A 23,315-nucleotide genomic window follows, 5' to 3' on the forward strand; every position below is an offset into this window, starting at 1 on the left:
TTTCTCCAATACTTTTAATCAGAGGGTTTTGAGGGTTTCTGAAGTTTATAAAAAAAAAACCAAAAAGCAATATACAAAGTAAACTGTATCCTTTAAGTGGCCAAAAATACATTATCTTCAACTTCCATCATTTGAGAACAGTTAACTCTTACAAAATTCCCGAAGGTCCAAAGAAAAACTTGTAGTACTCCTTTCCATTGTGAAAGTGGCTTTATTTTTCCAGCCTTTTGTTATTCTTTGAAACTAACTGTGCTGCAGCTGTTGCTATACATATATGAATGTTTTTAAAATAGTACTTCTGTAGTTTTTACTGTCTTCTTGTGGTAGTTAACTGATAGTGGATATTGTTAAGGTGGCACTACCATTACTAAAATTGTTTATGCAAGTAACACTGGAATTTTGGTAATATGAATAGTATTTTGAGTTTCCTTTCCTTTTTAAAACAAAATGCAATTTTGGATGTAGTTTATTTGCTTGTTTGTTTGCTTGCTCTTGGGGCATCCTTAAGAGAAATGACAAAATGAAAGGAGTTTTTTAATGTCACATCTGAATTTTCATTTCAGCTCCTTGAAAAGAAAAATATGTTGTTGCAATTCAGTAGTGAAATTAATTATACTAGGTTAGCATTAAATGAAAACCTTCTACTGATAAAGATACAAAAATAAGTAATAACATAACTTTACATTCTATTATCAGTGTGAAGCAGTATAATAAAATTCAATTCATCCAATAAAAATGCACCAACATTAAAAGATAACAATAAATAAGGGACACCATTACAGACTCAAAAAGTTAGGAAATGTGAAGCATCTGTGAAAGCTTGTAGGGCATGCAGTGATGAAGGGCAGAGGGACAGACAAAAACAGCTTCTGGCATCAGCTTCAGAATGTGAGATGGTTAATTTCAGAGCCTAGATCAGTCCTTCGCCCCCCGCCACACACACTTTTATCTTCAAAGCCAATTGTAAAGAGAGAATAAATCAATCATTATAGAAATGAGCAAAATAAAAAAATATATTTCATTCAAGAGTGACACAGAAAGCAGAAAAGTAAGAAGAAAGTGAAAGCAGAAATCCCAGGGATATGGTAATCCAAACGCCTACATTTGTTTCCATTTTGAAGTCTTACAGCCATTGAACTGCAGAAATCCAAACAGAGCAGAAGCATTCTGGAACTGATTCAAAGCCTGCTGAAGTTAATGAAAACACTGCCACAGATTTTTAATCAGGCCATAAATGTTCATTGTAATGTCTCTATGTGCAGTCTGCTTAACATTAATGATGAAGGCCCATGTCTTTTCCTAGCAGGGGTGGAAAGAACAACATGTGGTACAATAGCCACCTCTAAAAGAAGGTACAGTCACATTACTTTAGCAGAATGCCTTAGTGATTGATCAGAGTTCCCATTTAAAGTTTGCTCTGAAGAGTTCCTTTTCTTGGAACCAAGACATTTCCTTACTGAAAATCAGGCTGTTGATATGTTCCTATATCAATCTGAGCTCACTAGGAAACTCTATTAAAATTAATAAATATAATACTTTAGTGATTAGGTTATTATCAATTCTCCTGACACCACGGTAAGAAGAAAGAAGCATGAATTTACTGACCAACAAAAAAGTATAAAAATGAAGGATTCTGCCAATGTCCTTTAATATGGCAAAATTTTTTGTCATTGTTGTTGAATTATTAAAGAATTCTGATTGAAGCTCACTACTTACTATACAATAAAATGAATAAGATTTAACCATGTTCTGCTTTAACTGAATGCGAAACTGAAATTCTAAACATTTTCTGAAAAAAAGTAAATAAACCATATTAATATCAACCAGACCATTAATAAAACTAACTGATTCTGTGCCTAGAGGACATACAAATGCAGATATGGGAAGGAGGTTTCAGCAGTACTTGTAGTTTGTTAGATGTTTCTCACCTTGAAGAAAGTCATACTTAAAAAAGAGGCTGAAAAAGCGAATAAGTGGCATGAATTCAGGTATTACTGACCACATTATCTTAACAAAACCAGTGTTATTAAATTTGGTTTATCTTTCTATTTCCATATATATTTATAAAATCTATTTTTTTTCTTAGCATATAATTTTGAAGGAAATGTTTTCCATACTTGCATAATATCTGTTGCTCTAAATTTACTTAGTTCTGCAGTTTGCTAGAACACTTGGCCAAAACAGATTAAATTCCCTTAAAAACATAAAGAAAATGAGATTGAATAATAAGTGCAATAAAATATATGCATTATTTTGGGTGGAACACAAATAACCTCCTGAATATTTATGTGAATATTACAGATCAAGTTATTCAGGTACTTTGAGCCCGTATGTAGCCAGCAAAGGAGATACTAAAATAACATCTCTATATAAATAAAATAAAGTAAAATAAAATAGCATACAGCTAAGTAGAGTTTAAGCAATCTTTCTTAGAGAACTTTCCCATCTGCAATTGCAAATATTACTGAAAAACAGTGTCACTTACAAAGCACTAAGATGAAATGTTCAGAGCAAGGATTATAATGGAATTAAATCAACAAATATTTCCATGCTTCCTCAAAAAAAAGTGAAGGGAGTTAGAGAAAGAAAGAAACCTTGAAAATTAAAAAAATCTAACTATTTTTGACAAAAAGTCCTCTCTGTGAGAATTTTCTCTGAGAATGGTCACACATTTCATAAGAAACACAAATTAAGTATTTGGGGGCACAGTCTGAGAGAAAAGAATTACTGTTCTCCTAAGAAAAAAGTTAATACCTCAAAGCACAAACTAAAGCAAAAACAATATATGAAATTATGAAGAAAAGCACTGGTAATTTCATTTTTAAGGTATGGGATTTACTCTTCTAAAGAATATTCAATAACTACCTTAAGTGATTACCAAATATCAGATAAATAATGTAATACTAACTGTAACATACACCTAATTCATGTTGATAGGATTTGTGGAATACAATCTCTTGCTTACAAAAACTATTCACTTGGAAGCTGACTTTCCAGTTATTTGTTCTATGTTCATAAAATCTTAATTATTTTTCCTAAGAATTTGAAAATTCTGTTATGGAGCCTAATAGCACTTGAAGGCAAATAAGGTTGGAAAATATTTGAAACACTGGAAGACTAATAATCTATCTGACATGGCAATCAGACTCATCTTGGAATATGAATTTAAGATAAAAATTCAGGCCATCTATATGAAAAACAGCAAACTAATAGGCAGTCATCAAATCCCAATGTTGTTGACTGAGGAGCAGTAGACAAACAGAAGGATAAGATTTCTGAGCTCATACTTTTATGGCACAGTTCAGAAAGGAGAGAGTATTCTGACAGTATGGTGTGACAACCAAATGTTAAAAGGATGAGTATGTTACTCCTGATACGTGTAGAAGATCTTCAATGAAGTGGAATGAGAATAAAAATTGCTTAATAACAGGAAACTTGGAATCTCCTCACGCAATTTTGCCACACACAGTTTTTGGAGTGGCTTCCCCAGGACTGGTGCTTGAGTTCAACTCACTTATTAGCTAGTGGTGCAGCTACCAGGAGAAAGAGGTTGGTTATGTGTGGGAAGCAGATCAGCTGTGTAGGCTTTTATGCCCTACAGATGATGATGCAGGGACTAGAGTTATGAGGGACTGCAGTACCATAACTGAACTAGCTGCTGAAAGTTTGAGACAATTCAAACATTCTTCAGTGCTGATGAAGGTCTAAAGAAAGTGTTCTTTTTTTTCACTGCAGTGCAAGTCGAGCTAAAGAGGAGCTTCTACCTAATGTTCTAGTGCTACTGATCCCAGCAGGGAAATAAATTGATAAAAAGCTTTATAGGAGATCTACAGTTCACTGAAATGTAGATCAGCATTGTCTTTGTTCACTTTAATACCATCAAGAAGATTCCCTGAAGCTGGTGGCACATTGGACACACCGGTAAGTCCCCACCAAAACACAAGATGAGTAGCAGATAGACACATTGACTCCAGACTTAAGATTATCAACAGTTAGATTCTAACTTTCCAACAGCAAACTTGTGCCCAAATCTGTTGAAGTAAACCTGTGAGATGCCATGCATGAGTATTAACAAAGCCTACAACCAAAAAACGAACTATAGAAAAACAGAAATAAAAATGAAACATATTCTATAGGCATGTAGTGATACATAGGAAAGTGCACTGTTATACAGGCAATTACATGTCTTAATGTGAACCATCTACTGCCATAGCAGAATACCATAGCCCCAGCTAGCCCCTGTTCTTTAAAAGATTCACACAGAATTGAAATACATATTCCATAGAATATTCCCTGAAGAGGTAATATTCAAAACATCATTTCAGACTGAGAAAGCATTTTGAAGTCCAAAATACTAGCATTAACCAAAAAATAAATTTTAAAAAATTTAAAGGAATTTGTTTAATACACTCTAATCTGCAGCTCACTAACTCTAAACATTAGTCCTCTTTAAAAAAAGCCTTTTATATGGAGACTTCCTTGAGGAAGCAAACTTATTTATAACATTACTAAATCAGCGAAAGAATTCCCATATCCCTGGAATATGGAAAAAATACAAACAAAAATTTTAGCTTTTAGAAAGTAAGAAAGATAAAGTTACAAGATAAATAAAGCAAACAAGACATATAAAAAAACCAAAACATTGTTTTTGAGGGAGACAGTTTTTAGCATATCAATCCCTTTACCTGATGCTGTTACCAGGAGGCTGCCTGAATCACATGGTCTACAGGATGAAGCACTAACAGGGTTTATGGAGGAGCTACAGGCAATGGTGGTGGGAATGACAAAGGAATTTTCTGAACATGCAGTTTGGTTCAGTCCAGGAAAGTGGGAAGGCCAGGCACCCACCTGAGATGAGGCTATGGCTGGTATGGCACAGCCTGCAGGTGCCACAGATAAATCTATAGCAGGTTTTGGTGGCAGCTGAGGTGAGGACTTAGAAATAATTTCCTCATTTATTACCCTGATTCCTTGTGGTGAACTTGAAAGAGGTGAGGTCATGGTTTTGTTGTCAGTTTTTGCACTGGTATTTGGGGATCGATTACTATCCATTAAAACTTTAAGCTGTGGGTGTGGTGGAGAAGGGGCTTGTGAAAGCCCTGGTTTTTTAGGAGGAATAGGTGGAGGGTTTCCTCTGTCAATTCTTGATACACTTGGAGTCTTTAAAGTAATTTTACCAACCGGGGTGTAAGTGCCAACTTCCCCTGAATGTGACGTCCCTGGCCGCGATGGAGCACTGCTCTGAGGGCCTGTAAATCTTGAAAGAGCTTGGGTAACAGTATTCCGAGCTGCCTGCTTGGCAACAAGGTTGTCACGACTAGTGGGGGATACATCCCTTGAGGGAGGGCTTTGGGTTGTGTTTCCATTTTGGTCTTGATCATTTGTATTTGCCTGAAATCTAAATCTAGCTGCTTGGACTCGTGGATTTAGGCCTGGATGGCCAGTAGTGTTGGCAGATGGTGAATGCAAACTGTGTATAGATGAAGAGAGCGAGGAATTCTGAGCTGTGGCAGTTGGTGTGGTAGGGGTGCAAAGGGAATTACTATTTGAAAAAGGGGAAGTGCTACTTGATAAATCAGGGGATATGCCTGTACTTGGTCCATTTTCTTCAATTCTGTTTTGATTCTGTGCAAGAACAGGAGTTGTGGGAGGGACAAGTTCACTAGATGAAGATTGCCTATCAATGACAGGCTTCACAAATGCTGCATTGGTACACACATTCATTTTTGTACTGCCAGACACTAGTGGGCTCACTGTAGAAGGCTTTATAGAGACAGTCAAAGGCAACTTCTTAGCATTTTCTACACTACTGTCCACCATTACAGTCTCTGTTTGACAAGCAACAGTTCTTGAGCTCGGCTCTTCTGTTTCAACCGAAATAGAAACAAGACTCCTATCGCTATTCTTCTGAGAAAGACTGGCTTTACTTTCATTCTCCTTTTTTAATTGCTCAATCATTTTGATCATTTTATCTCTTTCTTCTCTGAGGTCACTGGTGTGTGTTTCCTCTTTGTGAAGTTTGGCACGCAACTGCTCTCTCTCTGTGTCAAAATCAGACAGCTGCTTTTCCATTTGAGCTTCCATTTGTGTACTCCTTTGTTTCTCAGCTGCAAGAAACTCCTCCAATTCAGTAGCCTTTTTCTTTTCCTCTTCAAATTTTGACATCACTTCTTCCAGTTTCTGGGCTTCTTCTACAATTCTGCCAGACAACTGCTTACACTCTTTCACTAGCATCAATACTACATGCTTATTTTTTCCACGTTCTTCTTCAAGGCGAGCAGATAGTTTTTTGTGCTCCAGCTCAAGATTCTGTAACTGAAATTTTTCCATTTCCAACTGTAAGAAGACAGAAAATAATTCTCACTAACACTTCTCATTTCATAATAACCTAGTATTAACCTGACACTGATATTTTAATCTTTGAGAGTATGACTAAAATGAACCCAGGAAGGTGATTTCTGATATCTAGCACAAGTGCATATAATCATATACAAGCAAAAGAAAGAGAGCCATATCAGAAGAGCAATTTAGAAACTAAGTAAACTCTTTTAATTTCCTCCATTGCCAAGAAGAGACTCTCCAAAGTGCTTGTAATGCTTGTGATTCCTGAGTGATGGAGCTACCTGTTCTCCAAAAAATTGACATAAGACATAACATAAAGCCATCTTAGTAAAGGAACCATACACAAGTAAGAGATGAGGTTTGCAAAAAATCTTTGAGGACAGAAATGACAGGGTTAGGTTTTATCTCTTCCTCCAACTGAAGGAGATTAAGTCCATCATAAACATAACTGGTATCCTGTATCTAGTTTTAACATTTATAAATAAGACAACTTTTTGGCACAGGCAGGCAGAAATATTTTCCTATACTTACTAATAGTAAAAAGTCTCATTGACATCAGTGATGTATAAGCTGCTATTACTAAAATGCAGATAACAGATAAGAATAATTTTTCCCCTTATTCATATAACCATTGCCTCTAATTAATTTTGTCTACTGTTTACGCTTTTATTCACAGACCCTCTTCTAGAAAAGCACTGCAAAATTATGGCAATACATCGTTTTATAAAACACCTATGAGGAAGAAATCATTGTGGCAAATGATACCTACATTTTAAAGATCATCTTGGTTTCAAATACTTCAAAACCAGTTTAGCAGCATAGGGGCTGCACTGGGGTTTTAGAGCTTAATCCCAGGTTGACACTCTGCACAATGCTTTTCACAAAACAACACCCACTCTTTCCTCTTTCTTAAAAATGTTATCACAGACTTATAGAATGGTTTAGATTGGAAGGGGACCTTGAAGTTTCGACCACTCTGCCACAGGCAGGCACACCTTCCACTAGACCAGGCTGCTCAGAGCCCCAAAAATCAGTGCTAAACATGAAAAATGACATATGGTATTATCAGTCCTTGCTAAACAAACTGTATCAGCAGTAATATCTCTTCAGTTCTGTTAATGGAAATACAGCTGCAAATTAAATTTAAAAAATATTATAATGACACTGTATTTAGGAATGGTCCAAGCATAGTTTACAAGTGAAAAAAAACCCTTATTTTTCCTCAGTGATTTCACTGTGTTTCAGTGGATCCAGAATTTGCATGGTTCACTTGAATTTCAAAACAAGGGGAGCATCCAACCATTTCTTTTCTTTGTTAAAATAGGTACAAAGATCATGAAAAATGTATATAATTTCTAAAGCTTGGAGATGTATAAATATTATAGTGAAAATAATTTTTGTCAAACTTTCTACATTTTATTATTCTGCTATTTTGTTTTCAGATTAGCTTCTCATTCTATAAATTGAGTGTTGTGAAATTATATTACTTCCAAATAATTAGAACAGATTTTAATATTTAACTGCCATGAAATCAGCTTACCATACTATTATAATATCTTACTTGTAAGCATTGCATCTAAAGGATAACTCCTTAATAAAAATGTAAACCCTCTATTTGATTTCAATATACAAAAGCAGCATTATTTTCTCATTTTACATTGTCTCCTATGTCTCTCTCTCCCTCCCTCTTGTTCTTTTGGCCGCATCATCTCAAATAGGGAAAAGCCTCTGAATATTTACATGGTATTTTTCCCTTTAGATGACCGATTTGGAACTAGCTGCAATTATTTATGAATTTACAAACTAAGTAGAATCTGATTTTTGCAAAATGTACTATATGCTTACACTGTATCATATCAGTAATATAAACATCTGGAAATGAGTTCAAGCATTTGAAAAGGGGTAAAAAAGGATATTGAGAAAAAATATAGTGTCCCACAAACAATTAACCAGCAAAGGCCCTTCAGAGGTGAGAGACAGCATACCTTGTAAGAAAATGTTGAGGAAGCTTGGCTTGGATAGTTTAGTGAAAAACAGACAGAGAGATACCCTAACAGCAACATCCTTTTGAAGGGCCCTTACAGTGATGACAAGAGTAAAATTCATCTTGGTAATGGCAGGTGGGGCTCCATAATAAAAGGTTGCAGAAAAGAAAACTTGCCCTTTGAGAGGCTCAGTCTCAGAAAAAAGTTCTTCACAAGGACACCAGTGCAGAAAATATTCAGTACTGCCATTCCTGGGGGTTTTCATGACTAAGCAAGACAAATTTACAGATGACCAGATGTACTGATGATGATAATCAGCTTTAGGCACAAGGTTAGAATAAATTACACCAACAGGCCTTTTTCAACCCACGCTTGCCTTTCTTTGAGCATGCATCCCAATACTAACTCCTCTGCAAACTCTCAACAAATCAAGAACTGTCATTTTGATGATCTGTTTTGTGTTCCCAGGAAAACTCAGAATTAATTTTCACAGCAGCTCCAAGAAAAGCATTCAAAGAGATGGAAGAGGATGGAGACTTAACACAAAGCAGACAACACCTGAGAGTGAGATGTTTGTATATGGTAAGCCTTACAGTCCTTTGTGCACCTCCTTGATTTTTCTACATGCTGGTATATTTTTATGCCTTGTTTTTTGTGATCAAATGAAAATTTTATTCATAGAATACTTTTGAGGTGATTATATTCACAGATATCAAGTTTCCCCCAGAATAAAAGTTCACTCTGAGTCTGTTTAAAGTTCAGTAATACCCAGAGAAAATAAACACAGCTGTACACAGACTTCATTATTTAGATTGGGACAGTGAACCAATTCCAAACACGAAGATAGAGGCATCACACATTTAGAGAAGGAGGAACCACTTTTGGAGGGAGGGGCAGCAGCTGGCTTGTATTTAGGTTACATTTGCCTAGGCTGGTTTTTTTCCTTGCACTGTGTCATCCTACCTTGATGAACATTTTTCGAAGTCCCTCAAAACTCCTTCATTACCTTCTTCAATAGAAGGATTTGAGATGAAGAACAGACAGAAAAATGTGGAATAGAGAGAAGGTAAAACACTGAATGAAAGGTTTGTGAATGCATGGAGATGTCTGAGAGATACATCATCTGTTTCCACAAACCCAAGGAGTTTAAGAGTGTCTTGCACAAATAGCATTTCTAATGGAGATTAGAAGAGGAGGGTGTACTTCAGTAGACAGTCATGCACACAGCTGCTCAACACCATGTAGTTTGTTTTCAAATCCTTAAAATTAAGATTTAAAGAAAAAAAAGCTGATGTATTCCTCTAGAAGGCAAAAGACAAAAGCATCCTTTCCTGTACAAACAGACTTACAGATACAGACTTTGGTAAAAAAAAGAGAAAAAAGGGACAAAATTTGAATTTACATATTAATATACTGATATATTCTTAATATGTGAGCCCATCTTAAGTGCATGTATCTGTCCCTATAATAAAAGCCAGAGATAAATGCAGAATTTAGGTACAAGAAGAGACTTGTGGCCATGCACTGAAACAAGAAACTAATTCCACTGTCCTGGCAGATGCATCAGGGTTTCTCCCAATATCCTTTCTCAGTCAGAACAAGTAAGCTTGCTTGTCCTTTCCTATTTTTATATTTACTGAAAAAGCTTAAGAGAAAAAAAAATTAATACTTAAGAGTTCTTCGAAACAAGTGTGAGGTACATATAATAGTTCATTCCCCATTAAACTGTTTGAAGCCTTACATATCATAGTGATATCCTTTTTTATATAATCTGTTTTCCTGAAGTCTTAACAGAGAAATGATGCGTAAACTAAACAAAAAACAGTAACAACAAAATGTTTGCTGGCTTAATTTAAGCAACTTCCAGTACTTTCACATGCATGTTTTTTCCCAAAGAGCAATCATTACCAAAATCAATTTTATGTCAATTGTCTTAGCCTGTTTGCTGTTTGGGGTTTTTAAGTCAATGTAAAACTGTCACCAAAAACCTGTATCACAGCAGTAGACATTCTATCCATCTTATATGAAGTGAAGATGACTAAACACATAGAGAGCATTTTTTTTCTATTTATTCCAAAATACTTTGTGTAGATTAGTACTTTATATGACTGTTTCATCTCTTTCCTCTCAGAAACCCCTCCCCAGCATATTCATATTTAGCTATGTTTAAGAAATGTATGGCTTACATCCTGGTGAAATACATGCCACCCACCAATCATTCACTTTCAAAATGACACTGTTTTATCTTCAATCTGGCACTTTTTTCTGCAATATAATTGTTCCAAAATTATTTTCTTTTTATAGTAAATGTTCTTAATATGCAAAAAAGTATTTTTAGAGGCATAAAACATTTTTACTGATTTATGAAATAGAGTCACCTATATAAAAATAAAATAAATTATTTACTTTATTCAGGTTAGAATGAAAATAGGTTCTTAAGGCTTCAACAGTATTGGTTTAAAAATATCTCGTGATGATGCTCAGTTCACACTGAGCTATCTACTTATATATCCACTGTATCAACTTGTACGTGTTATATTTAATTTTTTTCCATAAATAGAGCTAAAATCACAGAACAAATAAAGTGTGCATACAAAATAACACCAGAAAACCAGCACCTCACCCTATATGAAAATTAGGTGGCAACATTTTAACACTTGTAATGTTAATCATGAAAAAGATGTAAATTAAAAATGTGACATGAAAGAATAAAGCAGGAGAAGGAAAAGGAAAAAGTCAATAGCAGGATACCTTCTTTTGTCTGTTTTCAGCAGCAGCCAACTGAGCTGACATTCTTTCTTGCATTTTCCTGCAGTGAGCCATAACAGCTTCTAAAATGGACAGAGGGTTCATGCATATTGGCTTCTTTTCTTTATCACCAGCACCTGCCTCAAAGTCTCTCTGAAGAGCCAGAAATGGGTCGCTCAGATTAAATCTTCCATATCGCTCCTGGATAAAAACCTCTTTGCGCCGGGCCTGACAGAAAAAAAAAAGCAAACTAAAAACAGAGAAATAAAATGCATTCTTTGAAGTACATCCACACATAGAAGAAACTTACACTACAGGAAAAGCGATATACATAATTCAAAGTTTTAAAATATTTTCTTAAGGTATTCATGTACAACCTCTAAAAGAAAAATATGCCTCAAAAAATCAGAAAAACACCCACAGTGCAGAGAAACACTGTCAAGAAAGAGAAATCATCCAAAAATAGGGAAAAACATTTCTCTGCAACTTTGTTCAAATTCTGTTTTGAAGAATAAACAAAAAAAAAAAAAGAAGAATAAAGTTCTGATATACAAAAGAGGAGAAAGAGACCAAATACTTACCCAATGGGTTAGCACATCATTTGGAAAGCTTGAAGTTAAAATTTTAACATATGAAAAGTTCATGAAGGATAACACACATTTCAGGGCATAAGAAAACAAAGAGGAACAAAAGAACTATGTTAGAAAAATCCCTCAAAGACTAACTACAAATTACCTTAGTGAATGCCCAGCTTTTTTCTATATATTGTCAACAAAACTGAAATGTTCTCATAAATGAGAATTTGTCTGGAAAAGAAACAAGTGGGCCTACATATTTTGATGCTTGAAATATGTCTAGTTTGTTTTTCATTGTGATAGTATAAATAGAAAATCTTTATTAAAAAGACCAGGTCTTTGAAACATAACTTCAGAAAAAGCTGACAGACTTCACTCAGCCCTCAAGTCTAGTTTGGCTTACAAAGTCAGGTAGTGACTGATTGAAGAGATAAAAACAATAGACAGAACCTAGTTATTTTTTATAAAGTGCTTTGCAAGTAACCCCCAATTAGTCTAATCATTTTAGTATTTTAATCCCTTAATTTATAACTTACATAATAAAAAAGCTAGTTCCAAAGGTAATATTACAGGACTAGGAGGCGGAACTGTATTTGTAATTTGTGGTTCTATAGGATGAAGTTACAGGACAGTATGTAGCTTAGGAATTCAACCTGCATGGAAAGGAAACCATCAAAACCAAAAGCCTTACCATAAATGGATTACATTGCTAATCAGCCAAGCAAGATGATAAATCCAAGCAGGTTAAGAATTTAAATAGAGAGGGATTCACAGTCCATATATAAATTATCAACAACTTAAAAGCCACTTAGTTTATATAAAGCGAGATGTCAAAGTAAAGGAAAAAATAGAAGTAGCAAGTCTGCTGTAAGTCCAAAAAGAAGACCACCAAGAGCCCTCATTGTTAAATCCAAAGAAAAAGCCAAGATGATTAACTGACCTTAGAGGCAAAGGCATAACCTGTGCCTTTAGAGAAAGAGATTGCCAGCCAGTGAAATAATGTGTATTTTCAATTTTTTTCTACGACCCATGACTAGCTGTCCTCTTGGCACATACTAAATGCATGTAATATGAATATATTCTTTGAAATGTTTTCTAACATGCACAGCAATTAATATAGCAGGGCAAAAAAAAACTCAGTGTGCACCTGCCAAAATAGCAAGATGACCAGGTTCAAGAAAAGGATGAAAATAAATAGTAGGGATGAGCTCCATCTGAATGAAAATCAAAACCAGAATTAAAGTGGCTATGGTAGAATGTGGAAGGTAAACACTGTGGAAAAACCAATAGGTCTCAAACAGCACATGGTTTGGGCTGACTGACTGGCTGAAGCTGGAACTGCATAACCCCAAGCACAGGGCAAAACAGACTGGCAACTCTCAAACCATAGACAGCAAAGTCATCTAAAGATGTTTCCAACTCAAAGGGGAACAAAATGTATGTTAAAACAAATGCTCCCATGTCTTTATACAAGGACTATAAATATACAATACAATACAATAATTGGATGATTTCATGGGTTGAAAATACATGATTTAAAAAGAAGGTACTAGAATAAAAGACAAAGCAGAAACTTGGTAGAAAGGGAGATGATGAGTTGTGGGATCTCAGCACATCGTTCCCGATGTCCAGAGATGCCAGGAGAACCCTTGGGGGTCTCGAAAACCCTGGAATGTTGCCAAGAGTGCTTGGTGGCTTGATTTTGATCCATCCACAGAAGTAACAAGAGTCTGAGGACAAGAGAATCACTTTAGAGTAAAAGGTGTAAAAGAGACACATTTAGAGGGTGAGATATAGACTTTAAGGTTTTTGGTACAGGGGGGTTATGGAGACAAGATGGAGAGATCGGGGCGTGTCTTGTCCTTCTTCTTTCTTCTTCTTGTCCTCCATCTCCTGTGATGATGTTGGCACTTAGAGATTGGTTTCTGGTGAAGGTGCACTTGCCAACATGGGCGAAAAGCATTGGGAAATAAAGGTAAATATTGTATACGTAGGTTTTAGTATAAAAAGACATGACCGCCCCGTGGGTGGTCAGAGAGTGCCTGTGACTGCCTGCAGATCAGACCTCTGTTGGGCAGACAGAAAATTTTTGTAGATAAGAAATAATAAACAACCTGAAGACCGAAAGCTGAAGAGTCCAGACTCGTCCTTTGCATCGCGCCCACCAAAGAACCACTCTACCCGTGTCGGGGCAGAGACAGACAGCCGGACCCGACAATGAGTATTTTCCTAAAACTTGGGCACAAAGTGACAGAAACACAAACTAGGCCTGAGGTTTTCTACAGGATTCCTCTAGCCTCTAAATAATACTTCTGTCCCTTCGCAAATCTCTAAAGTACATCAGATGGGAGAAATAGAAATGTTACAATCAGATTTTTTTCTCTTATATTGTCTTTCTTTACTGAATTTCAAGTCTTAAGAGTTAGTAGCAATATCACAATATCTGTTTTTCAGGAAAGTCATTATCTGTGGAATATACAGTCTAAAATCATACTCCTTTAAAAAAGTGTCTGTGTAATTTGTTGGTTGTGTTAAATCAGCATTAGCAGTGTCTCATATGTAACTTCAATTGCACAGCAATATATAGAGAAAATAATATTCAAACTATTTATTTGTGAATAATTAACTGAATCAATTTTCAAACACAACATTTTCAAAAATAGAATATGCACCCACTATAGGAGGTCATCAGGATTACTGTATTGTGAAAGGTGCTATATGAATTTATAAACCATCAGGTTCAGTTTTCTCCACATACTCATTTGCTCAGCAATGAACCTTTTAATGACAATACTGAGATTGGAAGTATTTAGAAGTATGATAAGATGTCCATGGGAAATGATATCTTTTTCAGCCTATGTCAGTAGTACGCAAAATCATGACTTAAGATTTGAGGTAAACCCTCCAACAGGTAACTGCTAATGACAAGTCACAGTAGGTGTAAACAAATCAAAACAAAATATATAAAACCAAAGACAAAAACCCTTCAAACAATTAATGCATGAAATTCTCTATGGCAATAGAGCAAAAGATTAAACTAACTTGCAACAGCTTTTTAATTCAGTCAGTAAGAACATCACATTTATATAGAACTTTTAAATCTTTACGAAAGATTTGAAACATTAAATAAAACTAAAATAAAGCTACTAGTTAAAAAAAATAAACTTCAAAGTTTTTTTATGGATGATATGTAACATTATGTTGGATCAAGGATGGACTACCAAAAAAACAGATCTGAAAAATATCTTCAATGTTTTCATTTTGATCATTTCAAAAATGATCAAAAGGTACAACATAGCATCTCTTCAAGGAAGAGCTTAGTAGAAGTAGGACTTTTCAGTGTGAAACAGAGACAATCAGGGAGAAAGGTGTTTGAGGTCTGGCGGGCTGACAGGACAAGTGTCGCTTGTCCCACGATCTAATGAAGGAAATTTGAGTTGGACACGAATTATTTTCACTGAGAGCAGCTAAACACCAGAACATGTTGCCCAGGGAAAACAGTTAACTTCTATCATTGGAAGATTTCCCAAGATCAATTGGATAAAGCCAACTGCAACTCAATCCATGTTTGACCTTGCTCCTGCTTTAAGAAGATTGGACTGAACAATCTCTCCAGGTGCCTTTACACCTACATTACTGCATAATAAGTGATTTCTTCTAGGACTGTCATGTATTTTATTTATTTATTTATTTATTTATTTTAGCTTATAGATGCTGGTAATCCTGTCAATTAATAAATGACGAAAATGAGTTTGCAGAGGAAGGAAAAAAAATCAAATATTGGAAGAACACGTCTTACGTCTTGCTTTGGATCAAGACAATACTTTTTATGACCTGGGAAACAGAACTTTAAGTCTGGGATATTTTCAAAAATAAAAAATCAGTACTAAAAAATCCCTAGGGATTATGCAGCTATACAATACAAGGGGAAGCTTTATTCTCCAGTCTGCTCTCCTAAGTCTGTAGCCAACAAGAATCTGAAGGATCGGGCTGTTAAGATAAACTGCTTCTTTTATGACTTTTCAGGGAGCCTGTCTCCTCCTACATACAGCAAGGCACCTCATTCATCCTGCAGCAACCTTTTTCAAGTTACCTTAAGTTATCTGCAAGCTACCTCATGGAAATTTTCACTTCTTAACCTGACCTTTTTGCAGTCACTGACCCCATTTACCAAGTGGCAAATGAAGATGGGCAGTGGGGTGCGCAGGGAGAGAACAAAATGAAAATGGCCTGTGGGTAAAGCTGCAAATCCAGTATAAGAACTGGTCTGAACCTATTTGTTTCTTGCATTCCACTTCAGAAGAAAACAAAAATACATTTTCAGTAACCAAATGGAGAATTATGAAGTCTAATTAGACTTTTTCCACCTGTTATTGAAACAAGAATGTGAGAGGTCAAGGGGGTCTTCAAATAGCATACCTATTACTGTGGACTTACAGCTAAAAGCATAAAGCTAGGAAAAAGAAATATCATTTAATGGATATAAGAAATAAGCCAAATAATGAAAACAAAAAAATTAATCACATAAGCTACATTATTAGTTTTATATTCTTAATAATTTATGTTGATATTAGTTGCATACATTCATTGAAATAAGCTTTCATAATTACCAACATAATTCATGTAAGCAACAGAGCTTTTAAGGTTAATACAGTATTTTCCCCCCTATGTATCTCAGAGTTTCCTCTTCATTTATCTGCCAAGTTAAGCGAGCTCGATGGGTCCAAATCTTCCATGCAGCAACTGATGATAAACATCAAAAACAGGACTGCATGTCCTACACTGCTGGGGAACAACGGAACTGAATTAAAGTTGCCACAGAACCCTTCAACAAAATTTCCTTCCTTTCAAGAGCATTTGTTGTTCTGATTAATTTCCTTTTCTACATTTACGATAATTGTTTCAACAGATGTTGACAGGTTCATATTAATTTTTTCTCTCGACATATGAATTAGGGAGTGGTAAAAAGTTTTCTAAAACTAACCAGTACAGAAGAGGAGTAGTAAAAGCTTATTTTATATATTATGTTAAAGATGAGGGTGAGCCCTTCATTCTAAATAAAACTAAAAGGGTAATTGATTTTTTTAAAAGAGGAAGATGTCTGAAAGAGAACATGTTTATAAATCTTCTTCACTGAAATTATATAGTTTCTTTAAGTGATTTTTTGTAGCTATTCAATTAAGCAAAAGAGAATTATCAATGAGTACATACTCACAATAAAAGCAGTACTTTCAGATACACCTGTAAAATATCAGACCGGAGGATATCATGCCTTTCTATGATGAGTTAAGAATGAGTCTTTAAAGAATGTTAGCAATTTTCATACACAGTTGAGTTTGGGGGCTTTGTTAGTTTTTTTAGTTGCCTCTTTTTTAATGCAGATGTGAATGAATGTTTTCAAAGTGTCGTAAGATGCTACTTCCATATGAAGTTGTACAGGAAAAATTAAAAATGGAAATGTAAACATCAGTGACTGATGAAATAGTATCTTGCAGCATGATTTCTGTCAATGAACATGTGATGCTCAATTTCTCCTTACAATTTTAACTGCAATTCCTTTCTTCAGCACAGTGATGGTGCATACCCATGCAAAATCTACAAGGGAGTTAAATTTTAATGAACTCCATACTATATGAAAAATACTTTACCAATACATTCAAAGTGTTGGTTTCTATGTTAAATGTCAAGTATAGGACAAAATACTTGTCTGTCCATTGTAAGGATGGAAAAATGGAAATTGCCTGGACAAAACTGACAATCATAACAGGCCACTAGTTTAAAAAGAGTGAAAACAGTAGAACTGAGAAATTGGAGGATACAACCAGCAAGTTAAACAAAACCAGCATACAGGTTGATTTATGCTCTAGCAGACCTAAATATTTGTTCTGTACTATAAGGACATGCTCTTTATGGATGACTGAGCAGTACCATGAAAGAAGTCAAGTCATTTGGTAGAGGTGCTAATAAAAAAAGAAAATATACTCAGTAATTTTTAATCTAAGACACACATACTCATAAAAAGCATCCAAACTTATCTTGGAGAACTATCTCGTAACAGTCATAAGGCATGCAAATACATAAATGAAATTTGTTACATTACAGTAAACTGCATGAGATGTAAAGTTTTCCTATAAAAGTTATCCTAAGCATGAAACTAATATCCAAAAGCTGCATTATTCTCACATTTAAAACAACACACAAAATTTAAAGAAAAAATTACAATTTGCAAAGTATGCCTGTCTCTCAGAATCATATAGCTTTAAATCCAAGCTTTTAAAAAACATTTTTCAAGGTAAAAGGCAGCTCTGAATAAAAGAGTGTGTGTTGGTTTAGAAGGCTATTCTATTCTCCTCTCCTTAGGAGATTTTCTGTTTCATGCGAGTATCCAAATATAATAGTGCTTTGCAAAAAGCTATATAGTATAATATATAGCTTTTTGCAAAAAAGTATAATTCTCTTTTCTCAGCTTTAAAAAGCATTCTTGATAAAAGCACAAAGTGGCAAAAAATTAATTCAGATCTCTGTGTACAGAAGAACAAACATTTAAGTAATATTTAAACAATCCTGACAAGTACTGACATAGAATTATACAACCAAGGTAATGACCAAGCCTGAATTTTCTTAGGGGTCTAACTCCATAAAAGGAGAGTATCATCCAGTGATACCAGATTATTATTACCACAATATTGATAAGTAGCACAACCTCCTTCTTTTTCTCCCTGTTACTTGACAAAAACCTCCATGAAAGGAAAAGTACAGACAGACAGCACAGACAGACATATGCTTCCAATTCTTCATTATTAATTTTCTCCCTTAGAGTACTAAAAACTCATTATTTTGAGGTTACAGATTTTAAAAGGAAAATGCCATACTAAAAGGTGAAGATCAGTTACTAACAGATCTATCCCAACAAGAAAAAAAGCCAGCACAGTGAATATAAAGTATTCTTCACACAATGTAAAAGGTGAAATTCAGGCCTTATACTAAGTTTCTAAATGAGGAAAAAGAAAAAGTTCAAGTCATGAAACAACATGTGGTTTTGATTGAGAAGAGCCATCTAGATATTCCATATAAAGATTACACTAGACCTATTTTATGACAGCTTTGTTGTCTGGTGCTTAAACATTTGAAAATTATAGGCCAATATTTTGTCAGGAAGTATCACTGTTTGATGCTCTGATTATCTAACCGCCCAGACATTTATTTCTGAAAATAATACAGATTTTCATACTGATAATGAGTGTCAGCTGATAAAAGAGACTTGAGCTCTCTGGTTACTTTAAATAACCATTTGTCATCTAGACTTTTTTTGCATGTTCAAATTTATAGTTGAAATTCATGCAAATCAATTCATAATTCTTTGCATGGAAATCTGTCAGAAATTCTTCTGAAGTGCTGAAGGAAATCTGACTTCATCTCTAACCAAAATAGAGCACTTTAACCTTCATGCTTAGCAGTTAAAAACAAAGCTTCTTCAGCTCAGTAACAAAAGATACCAAAGACATAACACTAAAACTTTTACTAAATCAATCTGTGTTTCTGAATCTGTGTTTCTGTTTGAGTATTGAGATGTTCGTATTTTCAAGCTATCAAAACCTCAGTTAAGATACCATCCTGCATTACTTCATGGCAATTAAACTATTACCAAGCTTTACATATTTTAATTTAAAAGTATGCAAGTTATATTTACAATGCCATCATCAGGCAGAGTCATCATGAATTCACAGAGGGAAAGGGCTGTTTAGGTAGTTCAATATTCTTCTGTGCAGAGGCAACCACCTCATGGATGAAGGGAAGGCATTGGATGTAGTTTCCCTGGATTTTAGTAAAGCTTTTGATACTGTCCCTCACAGCATCCTTCTGGACAAGTTTCCCAAACTCTATGGAATTGAGTAGGTTCAGAGTTGGGTGAAGAACTGGCAGAAGGATTGCAGTGATGTAGATGTACACCAGTCAGTGTACACCTGGCTGGTGACTGCCATCAGCAGTACTTCTCAGGGCTCAATCCTAGGGACAGTTCTCTTCCACACATTCATTCAGCAATGATCTGGATGCAGGAGTCAAATGCACTATTAGCAAAGCTGCTGATGACACCAAACTGGGAAATGCTGTTGACTTGAGGACAGGAGCAGCCCTGCAGAGAGGGATCTGAGGGGGCTGCTGCCAGCAGGATCAACGTGAGTCAGCTCCGTGTGCCCAGGCAGCCAAGGGGGCAAAGCCCATCCTGGGCTGATCAAACACAGCATCAGCACCAGCTGGGCAGAAGGGGTGATTATCCCACTCTATTCAGCTTTGGAGCAGCCTCAATGGGAGTGCTGTGTGCAGTTCTGGGCTCTGCAGTTTAAGGAGGATGTGGAGGTGAGTGAATGCACTCAGAGGAGGGCAACAAAGCTGGTGAAAGGGCTGAAAGGAATGTCCTGGGGCGGGGGGGGCAAGGACTCCGAGCTTATGAGATCTGGAGAAAAGGACACTGAGGGGTGACCTCATTGCTCTGTACAGCTTCCCCAGGATGCGAAGGGGACAGGGAGGGGCTACTCTCTCTCCCTGAGATCCATTTAGAGGAATGGTTCAAAAATTGCACCAGGAGAGGTTCAGACTGGACATTAGGAAGCATTTCTTTAGTGAGATGGTGGTTAAACACTGGAACAGGCTTCCTAGAGAGGTGATCAATGCCCCAAGCCTGTCAGTGTTCAAGAGGCATTTCGACAACGCTCTTGAAAACACACTTTATCTTTTGGTCACTACTGAAGTGGGTCAGGCAGCTGGACTACATGATCATTGTTCATTTCCTTTTCAACTGAAGTAGCCTCTTCTATTCACACTATAGATTTATTTGAGGCAGATTATGAGAATTCAGTGTTTTCAACTTATTTTTAATATTCACTGGAAAGTAAACTGTGAGAGCAAGGTGTATTACCTCCAAGAAGAATTTAATTATTGATACTACCCATAGCGAAGAAGATGAATGAGCAAACACATTTTACTAAATTTTTTTGATTGATAGAAAGGCACATTTTAAAACAAACAACACTGGGTTTTATGTCTTGGATTTTGTGCTGTTTTTTAATACTTCAAAGCAATTTTTCAGCTAGAACTCCTTTAATAGCACTACAGTTAGCAATTTTAAAATTTCCACATAACAGCTTATATCTCCAAAATATGTAGCTAAAATTTTACTTTGCTACCTCAATGCTAGTTCACCATAATCACTGTTGCTCTATTTTCTCAAACTTTTCATTTATTAATAAAAATGAAACTCTGTCTGTAGTAAGAGACCTAGTGGTAAGTATTTTTACTACATTGACAGAGCTTCTAAGACCTATGCCTCTCTCCGTGAGAGCAGCAGGTGGAAGGATCTGTCCACCATTTGAACAGCATCAAAATAGAGTGGGAGGGAGAAATTCCTGGAAACATACACACCCAAGCACAACAAAAGTAATCTAAACTGTGTCTTTTCAAAGGTGTTGAAAAAGACTGCAATCAAATCTCTTGTCTTACTCACAATTATTTTTGACAGATTATTACCATATTTTTTTTGGAAGAACCAAGAACAAACCTTACACCTTATACATTTCTTCTTCAGCAACACTAACATGAAGAGACACAAAAACCAAGGAAAAAAAGTTATGTACTCAATTGCACTTGAGCATTGATATCAGGGAAACTACCTGTACCATTTATTGGCATAGGGAAAATCTGTTCCCTGAACTAGAAAATGGAAAATTTTGGGTAATGTAACATAGATAACAGATGACCCAGTTACATTTTTCATTGTCAGTAATGTGGGTAATGATGGCAAACAGATAAAACATTTAAAATAAGTCACATCTGTATAATTCACAAAGATCACAGAAATGGAGAAACAGATTAACATCATGTTGTGATATTTTATTATTCCTGTTATTATTACAAATAATGTGTGCATCTATCTCTACCCACTAGTTTATGTTGGATTACACAGAAAGATCAAACAAGGGTGGGAGAAATAAAGTGGGAAAAGCAAAAAGAATATCCAAATAAAAAAACCAGCAGAATACTTTCAAGTAAATTGGTAGGATCATGCCTGCCAACAATAAAGATATTCAGATCTTATGTGAAAAACAAAAGAATATTATGATCAATTTAACAGTCACTGCTGGAATGAAGAGTGAAAAGGCTGTTTGCAATGCAAGGCCATAGAGTTTTCACTTAGAAAATAAGCCTCATGGTTTCATACTTGTGTTCTCCAGCTTTAGGAGAGCCTGGAATATAGGAATTCACCTGAGTAGTGAAGCACCACAGATACAGATGGTTTAGGAAAAGCTTAATGTCCCCCTTTGGTAAACAGCAAATAACTACCACAAGAAGTGATTTAACATGACTGAAAATTTATTTTGTTAATAAATTCTAGAAGTGGCCTTTATATGTGTCAAAATAGCAGGACCACTCAGATCATCAAAGTTACTTAGTCCAGGGATTGCTGCTGCCACATGCCCAACATCTATTGGAAAAAGTGATACTTGATTCCATTCATAACAAAGTGTACACTTACACAATTACTACTACAAAAAAATGAATGTAAGTAAATATAACACAATACAAAGTAACAGAATATATAAACCATGATCAAATAGGGGCAAATCAAAATCTGAACATTAAGGCTGTAATAAACAATGCCTTTTCAATTAGGTCCAAAGAGCATGCTTCATTGCTTCATTACTCTAAAATTTGAAATGAACAGACGTAGAAACAGTTTCAAACTAAATACAATAACAGATAATTTCATCCGATAACTTATCTGAGGTTTATCTCTATTTCATAATTTCCTTGAAATCAATTTTAAATAGCTTACAATAGTGAAATACTAGATTTTGACTGACCCATCCAGAAAAGTACACTAAACTCTTATTAGGAAAGTAAAAATTCTAAGCATAACCAGAAACATTGGACAGGTAAAGATAAACCATATTTAAGAGAACAGAAAATGGATACACAATCATCATTAAATTCAATAAATCAAAAGGAGTTAACAGCTAAGCAAAGACATAATATGCAGAGATGAGCAAGGACAATCTGCAGATTATTAGCTCCCAAAAATTTATTAAAAATTAATTTTATGCAAAGAAATTACAATATGCAAAAATGACAATGCAAATAAGGCATTATCTGACTTCTATTTCATGGTTCACTTCTGCCACCAAAACCAACAACTGCCATCACATGTCTACAACAATAACCTTCTGTTACACACAGTTTAACATCTTCTGCTCCTCCTTCTACAGAATTACCATTTTTCCAAGACACCTGGCTACAAAACAGGCTGCCTTACTGGCTGCTAGAAACCTTCAAAGCCACCTTCTGTGTGCTGTTACTCCACTCTGGATTCACAGGATTCATATGCATAGGAGAAATTCGAATTCACATTTTAGATTCCCAACTTAGAACAATTACTGCACATAAGGGTCTACAATTTATAGTATTTGTAGCTCCCTTTGACAGGTTACTCTTAATATATGTGTAATTTTTCTCCCTATCAGTCAATTTGAGAGCAACTAAATAACAAGGATTCATTCCATTTTTCCTGATATCTCCCATGTTTCTTCCCCTCTAACCCCAAAATTAATTCTAGAAGTCCTAAGTCTTATAGTACAATTCTTGCGGACTTTGTGCAGTAGTTCAGGATAAA

At 35.4% G+C, this 23,315-nt stretch overlaps 1 protein-coding gene across 2 annotated transcripts in view; it reads right to left on the bottom strand.

Moving 5' to 3' along the window:
* CTTNBP2 (cortactin binding protein 2) overlaps positions 1–23,315 on the bottom strand; it is a 78,519-nt gene that overhangs the window by 37,623 nt on the left and 17,581 nt on the right. Inside the window, exons 3-4 of one of the 2 annotated variants that reach the window (XM_077178972.1) lie at positions 11,079–11,303; positions 4,686–6,336 (exon numbers count right to left, since the gene is read on the bottom strand). In XM_077178972.1, coding sequence (XP_077035087.1) covers positions 4,686–6,336; positions 11,079–11,303 — 1,876 coding nt within the window. Of the gene's footprint in view, positions 1–4,685; positions 6,337–11,078; positions 11,304–23,315 lie in introns of those variants that run through there. The other variant, XM_077178971.1, reaches the window with a different exon arrangement.

This window comes from Agelaius phoeniceus, chromosome 5 (assembly GCF_051311805.1).
Source record: "Agelaius phoeniceus isolate bAgePho1 chromosome 5, bAgePho1.hap1, whole genome shotgun sequence".
In the NCBI taxonomy this organism is placed as follows: Eukaryota; Metazoa; Chordata; class Aves; order Passeriformes; family Icteridae; genus Agelaius; species Agelaius phoeniceus.